The sequence below is a fragment of the Littorina saxatilis genome, linkage group LG14 (genome assembly GCF_037325665.1).
Source record: "Littorina saxatilis isolate snail1 linkage group LG14, US_GU_Lsax_2.0, whole genome shotgun sequence".
NCBI classification, from domain to species: Eukaryota; Metazoa; Mollusca; class Gastropoda; order Littorinimorpha; family Littorinidae; genus Littorina; species Littorina saxatilis.
Window position 1 is genome coordinate 44,263,566 of NC_090258.1, and position 17,934 is coordinate 44,281,499.

The 17,934-nt window shown below is 43.9% G+C and overlaps 1 protein-coding gene across 1 annotated transcript; it reads right to left on the minus strand.

The window, feature by feature from the left end:
- Positions 1-2,793: 2,793 nt before the first annotated feature.
- Positions 2,794-16,537, minus strand: LOC138947847 (uncharacterized). Its single transcript, XM_070319408.1, has 7 exons — positions 15,187-16,537; positions 13,492-13,543; positions 11,068-11,215; positions 8,151-8,345; positions 7,125-7,186; positions 5,061-5,123; positions 2,794-4,342 (listed from the first exon to the last, which is right to left on the minus strand). The coding sequence occupies exons 2-7, from the start codon at positions 13,541-13,543 to the stop codon at positions 4,149-4,151; spliced, it is 714 nt and encodes a 237-aa protein (XP_070175509.1). The 5' UTR covers positions 15,187-16,537; the 3' UTR covers positions 2,794-4,148.
- Between the last annotated feature and the right edge of the window lie 1,397 nt (positions 16,538-17,934).

Genomic DNA, 17,934 nt, shown 5'->3' on the forward strand with positions numbered 1-17,934 from the left:
TTGACCTATTTCAGTAGACTGCTTGTATCGATACACACACTTCGCCTACTTTGACTTGTATTAGTAAACTGCTTGTATCGATACAAAAACTTCTCCTACTTTGACTTGTATCAGTAGACTGCTGTATAGATACACACACTTCGCCTACTTTGACTTGTATTAGTAGACTGCATGTATCAATACACAAACTTCTCCTACTTTGACTTGTATCAGTAGACTGCTTGTATCGATCAGAGATACTGTAGATCTCTGTATCGATACACACACTTGTCCTACTTTGACCTGTATCACTAGAGTTGTGTGACCTGCATAGAAATACACGCAGCTACTTTTACCTTTATCAGAAATCTGTTTGTGTGACCTGTACACAAATTTAGCCTAAATTCTGCGCTGGCATAGCGTCATACGTGTCTTTATGCATACCGTCATACATGTCTTATTGCATACCGTCATACGTGTCTTATTGCATACCGTCATACGTGCGTGTCTTATGCCTGAAACTTCCCGGAGTGTAGTGTTCAAATGGAAGACGCGTGTTTGGGAAACTTGATCTCTCTATACCCCCGTGAAAAATCTGACGTCAAAAGCAAAAACATGATAAACTAGAAATGATTACGTCACGTGGAAGGTCTCAGAATTTTAGAGGAAACAACAAACGCAAAAGTGTTTCGAGTCTGAAGTTTGTCTCGGTGAATTGGTCATTATAATAAGTGGAAAACTAGGGGCCTGCCAGACTGTACTTTGACTCGACCTCATTTACATAATATACACACGTGTGAAAAGATGGTTTATTTATCTCATGTATGTAGAATAAACACGCTTCACCTTCTGTACCTTTTGTTGGTAAACGTCTTGAGTTACTTATGTATGTATTCTATGAATGCATACACTTCCGCTATTTCTGCCTATATAAGTAGACTGCTTACAAGCATGACCTCAATTAAATACACACTTCACCTAATTTGATTTGTGTAGAAAAGGCCAAACAAAAATATATGTTGGTGTTGGGTAACGTGACCAAAAAAGATAGGGTCGGTAAGTCGGGTTTTTTTCATTTTTACAACAACAAAAATGTTTTTAATTTGGTTGTGTTTAGAGAAGGTTACTTCCCTTAGTCTCGGTATGGTTCGCAAAATGTGCCAAAAGTTGATTTTTGCTGAGAAATGAAAACAAAAGTGTTAGGGTCGGCGGGAAGAAATAGGGTCGGTCGGGTTACCCTGAACCAACATAAAGTTTTGTTTTGCCTTAGTGTCTCATGTGATTTGCATACAAATACACACTTCTCGTCTACTTTTACCTGTATAAGTAGACTGTTTGTATAGCCTGTATAGAAATATACACACTTCAGCTACTTTATTGATAGGTAGAACTTTGTGTTTGGTTCTAATGTTAGTTTTACAAACACTTGAGCTACTTTGACCTAAAGGCCTATGAATAAACTTCTAGCATGACTTGTGCTGTGAATTCGGGGGTACTCGAAGGGCACTGCCCGACACAATAGACACACACTGTGACGGGCTCAGTGGCCTAGTGGAGAAGACATCGGCCTCCTAATCGGAAGGTCCTGAGTTCAAATCCCGGTCGCGGCCGCCTGGTGAGTTAAGGGTGAAAAATGTCCCGATCTCCCAGGTTAACTAGTGTGCAGACCTGCTAGTGACTTAACCCCCTTCGTGTGTAAACGCAAGCACAAGACCAAGTGCGCACGGAAAAGATCCTGTAATCCATGTCAGAGTTCAGTGGGTTCTAGAAACACGAAAATACCCAGCATGCTTCCCCCGAAAGTGGCGTATGGCTGCCTGAATGGCGGGGTAAAAACGGTCATACGCGTGAAAGCCGTGGGAGTTTCAGCCCATACACGAAACAAAGAGACACACACAACTCTAGGGGCACACAACTCTAGGGGCACACAACTCTAGGGGCACACAACTCTAGGGGCACTCTAGGGGCACTCTAGGGGCACACAACTCTAGGGGCATGCGTCAGCAACTTGCACTTGCACTTCTGTTCTACTCAAGTCAAATTTTCAGTGCATGATTTGTTTTACAAATTAACTTCGATGCTGAGGGAACAATCGCGGACACTCAACATACTCTACACAACCACTTGGAGCCACTTAGATGTGTCTTGCCTAAGTAAACTTTTTAATGCACGATTTGTGGTAAAAAGTAAACTTTTTAATGCACGTGGTGTGTAAAAAATAAACAAATTCGTTGTTCGAGAGCCTTCACAGATATTCAGCGATAGATACAAAGAACTCTAGACAAACAATTCACCTATTTTGACCTCGAGAATCAATGACATGTTAGTGCATGACTTGTGACATATAAACTTGGCTTTCTTGTGAATCTTCACGTCTCTCGTTCAGCCTAGCCATGCATGCAAAGAAGCCTCTATTTTTAGTTTGGATGGTTGATGGGGGCACAATGGGTATTATTTTATCATTCATTAACATACATTTTGGTACCAGGAGAGGCTGTTCTTTGTCCCTACAAGATAAAACAAAAAAATCCTCCTCAGCTTCGGGGGAGCCGCCGTGGACCCTGGCCTTTCAGGTTTTCAATTTGTTGTGTGTTAGCCCTGTGTGAGTGTGTGTGTGTGTGTGTATTTGAATGTGTGTGTGTGCTGTTGTGTATGTGCATACGTGTGCGCGTGTGTGTGTGTGTATTCATGCGTGTGCATGCGTGTATGTATTCGTGCGTGTGTGTGTCTGAGTGTGTGTATTCATGCGTTTGTGAGTGTATTCGTGTGTGTGTGTGTCTGCCTGTGTGTTGACACAAAAACACGTTATTCGAAGTTGAATCAACCCTTTATTCACACAGCTCGATTTACAGAACCACTGACGTAAAGCATTTCATCTTTCAAGAATATTCATCTTGGACATTGTTGCGTGTTTTTGCCACTTGGGTGGAATGAAAACAGGTCCAATTCCTTATTCGCACTCACACTGCTCTAAGGATGGTGTGCACATAATCACAGAATGGTCAAATGTCAGCATCGTCATCAGCAAACTGTCCATCGTCTGATTTTTATCATTCATATTTACAAGCACGTGCAACAGTACAGTCCAGAGACAGGACACATGTTTAGCTTCTTTTCTAGTCTCGAAACCTCAGGGAAGTCATGCGATACATATTCAGCAACGATCTTATTCTCTGTATTGGTCTTGGCCTCCTCTGTATAAAAAAAAATTTGAATAAAAACTTCACACTAATCGGGTATCACACAAAATTTGCAGTCGGTAGGTTTAATATTGATAAAAATCTGAACCACTTTCAGAAAGTGAACATGTTATCCACGGGGAACTTGAGGAAATCACTTGGACGCATACCACCAATCAACAGGAAAGCTATACATGCTGTGCACAGTGCATGGCATTGTTCTCTTTTTCTTTGCTTTGGCTTAATGTAATGCAGCAGATTTCCATTGTCATGGCTCAACAGACTGTGCGGCCCTGCTGCCTGTACACACTGGAGGCACACCCGGCACACCCGGCACACAAAACGAGAATTACAAGGCTGCAATCTTCCCCTGAGACTATATCTGTTAAGGCTTCAATCTACCCCTGAGACTATATTTGTTATGGCTTCAATCTACCCCTGAGACTATATTTGTTAAGGCTTCAATCTACCCCTGAGACTATATTTGTTAAGGCTTCAATCTTCCCCTGAGACTATATCTGTTAAGGCTTCAATCTTCCCCTGAGACTATATCTGTTAAGGCTGCAATCTTCCCCTGAGACTATATCTGTTAAGGCTGCAATCTTCCCCTGAGACTATATCTGTTAAGGCTGCAATCTTCCCCTGAGACTATATCTGTTAAGGCTTCAATCTACCCCTGAGACTATATTTGTTAAGGCTTCAATCAACCACTGAGACTATATCTGTTAAGGGTGCAAAGTACCTCTGAGACTATATCTGTTAAAGCTGCAGTCTACCCCTGAGACTATATCTGCTAAGGGTGCAATCTACCCTTGAGACTATAAATGTTAAGGGTCAATCTACCCCTGAGACTATATCTCTTAAGACTGCAGTCTACCCCTGAGACTATATCTCTTAAATTAAGGCTGTGCCGTCTACCCCTGAGAATATATCTCTTAAGGCTGCAGTCTACCCCTGTGACTATGTTGCAATGTTTGCAATGGTAGAAGGTTAATCCACCTGCACGTAGCACGAAGTCTTGTCGCGCAGCATAGCCACCATGCTGCATGACGTCATTGTGGCGCACAGCTGGAAGCAGTCGATGACGTCAGTGGGAGGGGTAGCCAGACTGCGCATGCCCAGGGACCCCGGAAGCTGGGAGTCGCTGGTGGCTTGGACAAACTGGGTGGACACTGAGGTAGATCCTGCCCACACAAGACAGACATAGACATGGAACACTTTATTACCTCCAGACAGACATAGACATGGAACACTTTATTACCTCCAGACAGACATAGACATGGAACACTTTATTACCTCCAGACAGACATAGACATGGAACACTTCCTTACCTCCAGTGAGAAATGAATGCGTGGTGTATTCTTATATCATAACATTCATATCTCACAACATCAAACAACATGCAACATAAAACAATAAATTCAGTGTGCACGCACACTCATTTTAGATAATAACGTTTTCTAACATCATACTTTAGCTTGGCGGTTGTGTTAGACAAGATAATTCTCCCGTCAAACTTCAACTTTTAAATATATGTCAAATACAACCATGCTAAATGACTATTTCTGCATGGGCATTCAAGCCGCCATACACCGCTTTCGGGGGGAACATGCTAGGTATTTTCGTGTTTTTATAACCCACCGAACTCTGACATGGATTACAGGATCTTTACCGTGCGCACTTGGTCTTGTTCTTGCGTGTATACACAAAGGGGGATAGGGCACTAGCAGGTCTGCACATAACTTAACTGGGAGATCGGAAGAATCTCCAGCCTTAACCCACCAGGCGCGGCCGCGTTTCGAACCCGCGACCTTCTGCATAAGAGGCCGTTGTCTTATCCACTAGGCAACTGCGCCCGACCGGGCAGTGCTGCAAATTTGAGAAGTTGTAACACTGACTCACCGTTCACTCGATTTGCGGCGATGTAGAAATGTGGGAGGTTGGACGCGGTGCTGTCCAGGCTCCCTGCACGTGCAAACAGAACGAGGGTAAGAACGCACATACACACGTTCCACGCACTCAAACGTGCACTCACGCATGTACGTAAACACACACCCATGCATTCACGCACACGCACACACAAACACACACACACACACACACACACACACACATGCACACGCACACATGCATACACACGCACGCACACACACACACACACGCACGCACGCACGCACGCACGCACACAAGCACACCGGAGAATTCAAAGCAAGTTGTTTTAGAGGTACATTTTATCAGTATGGAACATGTTCAGTTCTTACAGTAGTTGATAGTGGGGGGGGGGGGGGGGGGGGGATCCTATCTTATTCTGCGTACTTTTATTGTGGTTCCGATAGCTCTTAGAGTTTCATAGTTCTCACCATGTCTGTATAGTGTATGTATTAGTTACTGTGATACCAAATTGTCTTACCCATGTATGTATGATGCTATGCGCCAGTGATGTATGAATGCTATTTATTTTTGTTTTTACCACACAGCAAGCTGCTTTCCTCGTGTATTTTTTATGTTCATTCATGTATTGTACACTTGGCAATAAATTATCTATCTATCTATCTATCGTCTCACACCAAAATGTTCACTAAGGAAGCCGCAGAGTTATACAAATCTGTATTTAATCTGCCATGATAAAGGCATCGTCTTTCCAGTGTCAGACTGCCACTTAATCACAATGTCAGATCTTGCTAGGCTTTTACAGAGGACGAGGCCATCCCTCCGCTTGGTCACATACCAAAAACCACATAGTCAAAACTTGACTAAATGTGACCCTCCACCACGAAGTGAGTCGCATGTCACCTCGCGCGGTTCTGCGCTAGGCTTAAAGGCATATGTACGCGCTCCCGTGTTTACAAAGTGTAGTTTGCCCATAATCGATGTCAAACGCACCATAAGACCATGTAATGACGATATGTCGCCATGCGCGGACCATATACATGCATTACAGCTTGTTTTAGAGTCTCAAAAACTTTGGATGTAAACAAAGACGCGGAGTTATTTCCCTTGCGTCAACGCTACCTCTGTTGGCAAATCTATAAATAGGACGATCCAGATCAAAATGAAAATTAACATATCTCAACATTGAAGGGGTCCTAGACCACAATATTTTGCAGGGAACTTAATTTAGCATGTCTCCAGCTGTTGGTAAAGCAATTAGCGTGTATAGTCATCGAGTACATATGGCTTTAATATAAGTCCGGGGAGTGTCTGGTAACAGTGTGAGGGTCGCCTTAGTCACAGGCTTATAACTCAAACAGTTTTTGCTCTTTTCTAAAACGGTTTTTACCACTGGATAGAGCATAAAAAACTCTTTAGGAAACTGTACAACTATGAAAATCATGCAAAGGTGACATGCGACTCATTCCGTGGTGGAGGGTCACAAATGTAAAAAAAAACAAGAAGCAAGAAGAGCAAACGCTCGATCGAGTCACTTTCGCAGTTCTGAATATTATATGAGGCATCAGATGGACAGGAAGAAATTGCTATTCACAACACAATGAGTCACGTTCACATAAAATTTGAGCCCGGTCACTTTTATAGTTTCCGAGAAAAGCCCAACGTTAAGTTGTGTGTTGCCGAACAGAAAAGGCTAGTTATCTCCCTTGTTTTTCTGATAACGTTCGTAAAAGGCTACAGATGTAAATACTTTGATGTAAAGAATAATCCTACAAAGTTTCAATCACATCCGATGAACTTTGTCAAAGATATAAAATGTCTAATTTTTCCTTTGACGCTGACCTGTGACCTTGAAAAAGGTAGTTTGATAGTTTCTGAGAAAAGTCCAACGTTAAGGTGGTGTCTACGGACGGCCGGCCGGCCGGCCGGACGGCCGGCCGGACAGACTAACACTGACCGATTACATAGAGTCACTTTTTCTCAAGTGACTCAAAAAAAGGAGACAAAAGGAGAGAAGAAGAAAGCAAAAAACAAACACAAAAGTTAGACGGGAGAGAGGATGCCTGTGAAAGCCACCTTGGCAAATGGTGTCCCTCCGCCACATACAGTTGCCAATCTTCATCCTGTCCAGGATCAGCCTGCACAGATGACACGGGTTTTTTATAACACCTGACAAGACATGATACCAAATCCCTCCTTCACACAAACAGGTAAAGTCACAGTGAATAACCTACACAGAAGACACGAGATTTGTTATAACACCTGACGAGACATGATAACAAATCCCTCCTTCTCACAAACAGGTAAAGTCACAGAGAAAATAACCTGCAAAGATGAAATGTGTGGGAGGGAGTGTTTTAAATTGGGGGCTGGGGGAGGGAGGGTGGGGGTGGGGGTCTTAGAAAGGGGCATGAGGCGCTCCTGGGGGGGGGGGGGGGGGTCTTATAAAAGGGGCATGAGCTCTTAAATGGGAGTCTTAAAAAGAAGGCAAAGAATCTTAGATGGGGGTTCAACCCCCAAGTTCGGCGCGGGATGTGTGTCCCAGAGTCAACTTTGTGCAGACTCTCCTCGGTGTCCGAACACCCCCGTGTGCACGCATGCGCACGATAAAGATCCCAGGGTCACAGCGAAAGCCTCTGGTCTTGGAAACACGAATACATGCATGCAAAAATATGAAGCTCGGGTGTCCGTTCGGCCAACAGCCAATAAAGTAACCATTTCAGCACTGACCCAAGACGACCCAACCCGGTCCCTAGCCCATTTCAGGTCTCCTCTAGCAGCCGGCAGCCAGCTGTCTACATCCCCCCCCCCCCCCCCCTGCATTTTTATTTTTTATTTTCATACAAAGCCGGGTTTTCCCGTGTAACATGCCCCTAATGGCTTTGCCGTGAGGGCGTAAAACTTACATTTTCTCTCTTCTTAGATGGGGGTCTCAAAAGAGACAAAGAGTTTTAATTTGAGGGGTGGGGAGGGGTGGGGAGGGGTGGGGAGGGGTGGGGAGGGGTGGGGAGGGGAGGGGAGGGGTGGGGAGGGGTGGGGAGGGGTGGGGAGGGGGGTCTTAAAAAGGGGGTTCCACTGTATTTAATTACGTCTTGCTTCTACCTGACGCAGACGATTTCCGAGGCGTTGACGGAGGCGTTGGCATTGATGACGTCAGCGGCCAGGTCCCCGTGGAAGGCGGTGAGGTAGGTCAGGGTCTGGCCGTCTGTCCACACGAAGTTGTCGGGGTCAGTCGTATTGCTGCCGTCGTGGGTCAGCCCCAGCCAGGGGTGAAAGCCGTCACCAGACACACCCTCGCTGTCAGGACGATACATCGCACAAGATTATCAAATCATATCAAATCATATCAAATCAAATCAAATCAAATCAAATCAAATCAAATTAACTTTATTTTCTCACAGGGAGAAATGTCAGTGGTGGAGCATGAAACATGGAGACAAACGAAGGACTACAACATTAACGTTGTATTTAAATATATGTTCTGATTAATAACATTGTTCTTAACTAAAGCATCTCTCTGCATACAAATCTCTCGTTGTTAAGATTTAAAACAGATATGTAAAAGAGTCATATCAGATCAGATACAACACACATATTTGATATAGAAAAAACACTCTAAATTGACGAGCTATTTATTTACTGTGCATTGTAGGACAAAAAAAGTTGTAAGCAAATTGCCTAAATAAAACACTTTTGGAAAAAAAATTGAAATGGTCTGGTGTTGTTATTTACCATATGAAAGGGGTATTTTGGGTCTCTCCTTGTGAAAATTTGCCGGGTGACGGGTGGTTGGGGAGGGGGGCCGGGGTCTTCCAAAACCCAGAACCCCCCCCCCCCCCCTCCCTCAGCCACACATCCCTTCCCCACCCTCACCCCTAGATTTGCCCTGTACCTGAGAGTCAGAGCATCCTTGAAATAAAGGCCACAAAGTCGTCAAAGTCTACACTACACTACACTACACTACACTACACTGCACTGCACTGCACTACACTACCTGAGAGCCAGAGCATCCTTGAAATAAAGGCCACAAAGTCGTCAAAGTCTACACTACACTACACTACACTACACTACACTACACTACACTACACTACACTGCACTACACTACCTGAGAGCCAGAGCATCCTTGAAATAAAGGCCACAAAGTCGTCAGAGACTACACTACACTACACCACACTACACCACACTACACTACACTACACTACACTGCACTACACTACCTGAGAGCCAGAGCATCCTTGAAATAAAGGCCACAAAGTCGTCAAAGTCTACACTACACTACACTACACTACACTACACTACACTACACTACACTACACTACACTACACTACCTGAGAGCCAGAGCATCCTTGAAATCCACAAAGACGTCAAAGTCGGACAGTGTGTGCAGCACGGGCAGCGTCATCTTACACTACACTACACTACACTGCACTACACTACACTACACTACACTACACTACCTGAGAGCCAAAAATCCACAAAGACGTCAAAGTCGGACAGTGTGTGTAGCACGGGCAGTGTCATCTTACACTACACTACACTAAACTAAACTACACTACACTACACTACACTACACTACACTACACTACACTACACTACACTACACTACACTACAATACACTACCTGAGAGCCAGAGCATCCTTGAAATCCACAAAGACGTCAAAGTCTACACTACACTACACTACACTACACTACACTACCTGAGAGCCAGAGCAACCTTGAAATCCACAAAGACGTCAAAGTCTACACTACACTACACTACACTACACTACACTACACTACACTACCTGAGAGCCAGAGCATCCTTGAAATCCACGAAGACGTCAAAGTCGGACAGTGTGTGTAGCACGGGCAGCGTCATCTTACACTACACTACACTACACTAAACTACACTACACTACACTACACTACACTACACTACACTACACTTCACTACACTACACTACCTGAGAGCCAGAGCATCCTTGAAATCCACGAAGACGTCAAAGTCGGACAGTGTGTGTAGCACGGGCAGCGTCATCTTACACTACACTACACTACACTACACTACACTACACTACACTACACTACACTACACTACACTACACTACACTACACTTCACTACACTACACTACCTGAGAGCCAGAGCATCCTTGAAATCCACGAAGACGTCAAAGTCGGACAGTGTGTGTAGCACGGGCAGCGTCATCTTACACTACACTACACTACACTACACTACACTACACTACACTACACTACACTACACTACACTACACTACACTACACTTCACTACACTACACTACCTGAGAGCCAGAGCATCCTTGAAATCCACGAAGACGTCAAAGTCGGACAGTGTGTGCAGCACGGGCAGCGTCATCTTACACTACACTACACTACACTACACTACACTACACTACACTACACTACCTGAGAGCCAGAGCATCCTTGAAATCCACGAAGACGTCAAAGTCGGACAGTGTGTGTAGCACGGGCAGCGTCATCTTACACTACACTACACTACACTACACTACACTACACTACACTACACTACACTACACTACACTACACTACACTTCACTACACTACACTACCTGAGAGCCAGAGCATCCTTGAAATCCACGAAGACGTCAAAGTCGGACAGTGTGTGTAGCACGGGCAGCGTCATCTTACACTACACTACACTACACTACACTACACTACACTACACTACACTACACTACACTACACTACACTTCACTACACTACACTACCTGAGAGCCAGAGCATCCTTGAAATCCACGAAGACGTCAAAGTCGGACAGTGTGTGTAGCACGGGCAGCGTCATCTTACACTACACTACACTACACTACACTACACTACACTACACTACACTACACTACACTACACTACACTACACTACACTTCACTACACTACACTACCTGAGAGCCAGAGCATCCTTGAAATCCACGAAGACGTCAAAGTCGGACAGTGTGTGCAGCACGGGCAGCGTCATCTTACACTACACTACACTACACTACACTACACTACACTACACTACCTGAGAGCCAGAGCATCCTTGAAATCCACGAAGACGTCAAAGTCGGACAGTGTGTGTAGCACGGGCAGTGTCATCCCGTTGTCCTCACACACGTATCTTGCCTGGTGCCACCTGTTCTCCCAGCCCCGCAACATCTGCACAAAGAACGCTGCAACAACATGCGTCAGTGGTTTCATTCCCAACTTCCCAACAATAATGCCAATATTATAACTAAATTGTATCTATATCAAACTGTTTAGCTATTGTTATATTCTAAAATATTGGGGTTTTTTTAAATACAAAAACAATAATGCCACAATTTTAACTAAATTTTATCTATATCAAACCTTATTTAGCTATTGTTATATTATTCTAAAATATTGTTTGTTAAAATTGTTAAATACAAAGACAAAAAACTTACTGTATTGATCAACAGGACAAAAGATATAAACACCAAAATAATTTGGCATTTAACTTTATTTATATTTTGCTCTCTTTTCATATACAATATTTTCATTAGTATTACTGGTTTTATTCCAAAGTCAGTACTGTTGTTTCAACAACAACAACAACAACAACAACAACAACAACAACAACAACAACAACAACAACAACAACAAACAACAACAAGACAAAACAAAACAAATACTGTGCCAATATTTTGAGTTTTAATGAACAGTAACAGTAGTTTCATGCAACAAGTGACCTTTATATTTTTTTAAAATAAAAAAATAAAAAAAACTATTTATATCGACAAATCAATGCTTTAATTCCAAAGAACACACAGTGCTCAACAATGGAAGTAAGATAGTATAAACATCTTAACGGCGCACAAACACTTTGATTCACCATCTGAGATGTGGCCCGGTGTTTACGTGGAGCAAGACCATCCCGTAACTTGGATACATACCAACAGTCAACACCCTCACTACTCGCTGTGGAGAATTCGATTTTTTTTAATGAATTATTTTCTTAGTGACTAAATAAATTCATCCAACACTTGCCACTGTGCACAGAGAACACCCATGCTGTTCCATGTTGGTATGTGACCAAGTGGAGGGATGGTCTTGTCCCGTGTAACTCCCATGCTGTTCAATGTTGGTATGTGACCAAGTGGAGGGATGGTCTTGTCCCGTGTAACACCCAGGCTGTTCAGTGTTGGTATGTGAACAAGTGGAGGGATGGTCTTGTCCCGTGTAACACCCATGCTGTTCAGTGTTGGTATGTGACCAAGTGGAGGGATGGTCTTGTCCCGTGTAACACCCAGGCTGTTCAGTGTTGGTATGTGACCAAGTGGAGGGATGGTCTTGTCTCGTGTAACACCCATGCTGTTCAGTGTTGGTATGTGACCAAGTGGAGGGATGGTCTTGTCCCGTGTAACACCCAGGCTGTTCAGTGTTGGTATGTGACCAAGTGGAGGGATGGTCTTGTCCCGTGTAACTCCCATGCTGTTCAATGTTGGTATGTGACCAAGTGGAGGGATGGTCTTGTCTCGTGTAACACCCATGCTGTTCAGTGTTGGTATGTGACCAAGTGGAGGGATGGTCTTGTCCCGTGTAACTCCCATGCTGTTCAATGTTGGTATGTGACCAAGTGGAGGGATGGTCTTGTCCCGTGTAACTCCCATGCTGTTCAATGTTGGTATGTGACCAAGTGGAGGGATGGTCTTGTCTCGTGTAACACCCATGCTGTTCAGTGTTGGTATGTGACCAAGTGGAGGGATGGTCTTGTCCCGTGTAACACCCATGCTGTTCAGTGTTGGTATGTGACCAAGTGGAGGGATGGTCTTGTCCCGTGTAACACCCATGCTGTTCAATGTTGGTATGTGACCAAGTGGAGGGGGGGTGGTCTTGTTCCGTGTAACACCCATGCTGTTCAGTGTTGGTATGTGACCAAGTGGAGGGATGGTCTTGTCCCGTGTAACACCCAGGCTGTTCAGTGTTGGTATGTGACCAAGTGGAGGGATGGTCTTGTCCCGTGTAACACCCATGCTGTTCAAAGTTGGTATGTGACCAAGTGGAGGGATGGTCTTGTCTCGTGTTAAAGTCGGGCCAGAACTGAGACGGCGAGACGATTCGTTGTCACGAAGGGTGCGCCTTCAAACATGGGACCGTTTGTCTGAAGCAACACTCTCCGTAAAGTGCTGTTTACATGGCAGACTTGCGCAACCAACTTTTACCCAACTTTAGTCGTTTGAAAAACTGTTCACGTGGGCAGCGATTTTGATTTGACTTGCCACCGACTAAAATCGCTTGAAATTTGGGGGAAAGGTGGATGCAAGTCTGCCATGTGAACAGCACTTAACACTTAACTTAGCAACTTAACACTTGTTATGGTCACGTCAAATAAGCATCTGCTTGAGTTCGTGTCCTAGCTGCATTTTTGTCAATTGTTTCATGTCATGTATTTTGAATAAAATTGTGTTTAAACCAACACTTGACTTACCTTGAGTCACGGAGGTCGCGAGCAAGAGCAGCAACACACTGCGACACTCCATCTGAAATGACAACCAAATAATATCCATCGTGTGTGGTAATCATTCATTCTTTTCTTTAAAAGGCCTACTCCGCCTCGTAACAATAGTGTGCGTCACTGTGTGGGATCTAGGCAGGCTTTGACACGGGATAAAACCATGCCTCCACTTGATCCCATACCAAACATGATCAGCATGGGTGTTACACGGGACAAGACCATGCCTCCACTTGGTCACATACCAAACATGATCAGCATGGGTGTTACAGGGGATAAAACCATGCCTCCACTTGGTCACATACCAAACATGATCAGCTAGGGTGTTACACGGGATAAAACCATGCCTCCACTTGGTCACATACCAAACATGATCAGCATGGGTGTTACAGGGGATAAAACCATGCCTCCACTTGGTCACATACCAAACATGATCAGCATGGGTGTTACACGAGACAAGACCATGCCTCCACTTGATCACATACCAAACATGATCAGCATGGGTGTTACACGAGACAAGACCATCCCTCCACTTGATCACATACCAAACATGATCAGCATGGGTGTTACACGGGACAAGACCATGCCTCCACATGATCACATACCAAACATGATCAGCAAGGGTGTTACACGGGACAAGACCATGCCTCCACATGATCACATACCAAACATGATCAGCATGGGTGTTACACGGGACAAGACCATGCCTCCACATGATCACATACCAAACATGATCAGCAAGGGTGTTACACGGGACAAGACCATGCCTCCACTTGATCACATACCAAACATGATCAGCTATGGTGCTCTCTATTGGTTGAAAGAATTTATTTCGTAAAAGGCACTGGTGTCTTTTTCTGTAATTAATTCATCCAAACATTCCAACACACCACAGCAATCCGGCAGTCGGGGTGTTGCTTGTTGGTATGTGACCAAGTGAAGGGATGGTCGTATTCCGTGTAAAACCCTGGCTAGATCTGAGAGATGAGACAATCCTTGACACGGGCAGTACTGTGAGCATTGAACCTGGCTCTTCTTCGTTATGTTGTAACATTTGACAGATCATGTATCACCTGACTCTAATGTACATCGGCACACAGTAAAAGCTCCTGTTAAAACTTGACACGAAATATATATATATACGGTCTCCGCTACTTCGATTTGTACTTTACGTTCCATCAGTCTAATTTATTTTAAATGAATAAATAAATGAATGAACAAATAAATAAATGAATGAATAAATAAAATAAAAAGAAACTAACAAACAAACAAACAAACCTAACAAACGAACGCACGAACGAATGAGCGAACGATCGAACGAACGAACGAACGAGCGAATAAACAAACAAAAAAATGAAAAAATTAAAACTTAAATAAAGCCGCTTAAATATCAATAAATAAACAAGCAACCAAATAAATGACAATTCGGTAAACAAATGAATAGATTAATGATATAGGAGTAGATAAATATATAGATGAAGAAACAGAGAGATCACTAAAGAAAGAAATAAACAGGAACAAAGAAAGAGACACAAATAAACTCAAACAAGCATCAGGAACAAAATTCCAACAGCGCAACTCACCATAAAAGTCATTGAAACAGACACTGCCTGTTCACTTGCCTTATCACAATAACCTTGTTAGTTTCGCAGGGTGGTTTTGCGAACTTACCCCTCCAGCAGACCGTCCAAAACACTCCCTTTCGCCGACTGACGCGAAGTCCAATCTCTTTCCCACCTGGTCGATGAGTTTACCTGGTCGTCGCGAGCATGCTGTGTACCTGAGAGTAAAATCTGCCACCGGTGTGACGCCGTCATCTTGGCCCTGCCGTCATATTATCCCCTCGATTTATACTCGAGACTGAAATGTTGTTTCAAGTCCTGGTAAAATTAATGAAGTGAAATTATTTAAGGACGAAAAGCATGTCAGTTTCTTTAATATATATGTGAAGAAAATTGGTGATGACATTTAATAGATTTCACCCCAAAAATCGATTTCTTCGAAAAAGTGTACCGAGTGGTTACGTCCCTTGAATGAGAAGGGAAACAGTTTAGGATGAATCAAATTTCTAAGTTAAATGCAAAACATTGGTTGGACAAATTTGGCCCCATGAATGTAAGGTACCCAAGGTCGCTCATCAGTACTATCGAAGGGTGTTTTTACACCCCCGGTATAGGGGTGTGTATAGGATTCGGTCGATGTGTTTGTTTGTTTGTTTGTTTGTTTGTGTGTGTGTTTGTGTTCGCATATAGATCTCAGGAATGAACGGACCGATCGTCACCAAACTTGGTGAACAGGTTCTATACATTCCTGAGATGGTCCTTACAAAAATTGGGACCAGTCAAACACACGGTTAGGGAGTTATTGGTGGATTAAGATTCTACAAGGACTTATAGAGGGACATATTAATGCTCAAAGGGAAATAACCTTCTCAGTTGGTGGCAGTGAGAATGGTAAGGACGGGGGTGTTTTTCCTACCTCGGAGGAATTTCTTGTTTTGTTCAGTTTGGAGTTTATACAAGATCAACGAGGCCGAGAAGCGTAATATGACGGCGGGGCCAAGATGACAGCGTCACACCGGCGTTGCCAATGGCAATGACTTCCGGTTCCCCTGAAAAATGGTCAGTTTAGTAATAAGTTTGCTTCCAACGTGCAATGAGTGACGGGTGGCTTGAAGTTAAAAGGCGTTGACTAAAAGAGAGTTCGGGTTCTTTGAGTAATCACGGTGAAAACGTCTGTGTCGTTATTATTTTCCGGACCAATCGTTAAAACGTTATGACCTTAATGGTGTTGTGTTGCCAAAGTACCCTTTACACGTAACGCCTTGTACACATTGGTTCACAAAACGAGTGGAGAAAACAAGTGTTCGAGTGATTTCCAATCCCTGCCCTGGCTCAGCTATTTTTCAGAGGCGGCTTGCCTTGAAAATGAAAATTTGCTGTTTGACAATGCGTCCAGGGCCGGATCAGTTAGTTTGTAAGGGGGGAGGGGGGGAGGAGGTAAGTAAAGTGAGCGAAGCGACCTAGACGTATGAGAACAGCGACCGAGATTCCTAAAGGGGACCGGGGGCATCCACCCCCCCCCTCACCCCACCCCATAATGTGAACTTTCTCATCTAATTCAGCCGGAAAAGAAGAAGAAAAAGAAAGAGGGAAAAAAAGGCAGATGAGATAAAAATGGTAGGGGGTCTTGCTTCAAGCATTAATTACTGAATAATAATCAGCAACGGGTTGGGTTTTTTAAAGGTGCTGGGGGTGGGGGCTTGAGCCCCCAAAGCCCCCAAAGACACACAGACAGACATAAAGACACACACACACACACACACACACACACACACACACACACACACACACACACACACGAACGGACTGACAGAAAGAGCTACGACCGGAGGGTTTCGGTCTCGGAGCAATATCTGCAGAAGAGACAATAACTTTTTTTTAAACAAAAACCAACCAGAGAGTTTTTTCTCTTTAAAGTAGTGTCCTCAGAACGTTGCCAAGCGTGACGCGTGTTCCATTGGTCACCAACAATAGCTTCATCTCAAATCAAACAATTATTGATCAATACGTCGTCTTAAACAAAATAGTCAGACTTCTAACAAAACTTTATACTGCTGCTGGGAAGTTCACACAAAGCCACTATTTTGGGACTTTCTTTTCTCTCTCTCTGATTTTCGATTTGCCTCCTTCAATATCTAACCAATATATCGCGCAATTATGGAGAGCCTCTGCAACAGTCAATAATAATCAACCAATTCTGCAATCATGGATCGCCAAATAAAGTTATTGCGCGGATATACTTCTGTGAGGTTCTATATATGCCTCTCATAATATTGTTCACATAATTATACGGGCCAGTGCATTCGGTTTACTTAGAGTTTTGTGACATTGCCTTATGAAATTTCACACGCACACATGTTGAACCCCCCTTAATTGTGTCAAACAGTCTCGGTTGAGTGTTCGTCATCACCACTGAGATATCGTCACAACTGAGGGATGTGATGGTGGCGGTAGTGGTGGTGGTGGTGGTGTGTGTGTATGTGTGTGTGTGTGTGTGTGTGTGTGACAGTGTGTGTGTGTCAGTGTGTGTGTGTGTGTGTGTGTGTGTGACAGTGTGTGTGTGTCAGTGTGTGTGTGTGTGTGTGTCACAGTGTGTGTTTGTGTGTATGTCACAGTGTGTGCATGTGTGTGTGTGTCAGTGTGTGTGCGTGCGTGCGTGATGTGTGTGTCTGTCTGTCTATGTGTGTGTGTGTGTCTGTGTGTCTCTGTGTGTGTCTGTGTGTGTCTGTGTGTGTGTGTCTGTGCCTCTGTCTGTGTCTGTGTGTGTGTGTGTGTGCGTCCGTCTGTCTGTGCCACTAACTTAACGTTCCCAAGGTGTTGTTGCTGCTGTTGTTTTTTAGACGGAAAACCCACATTG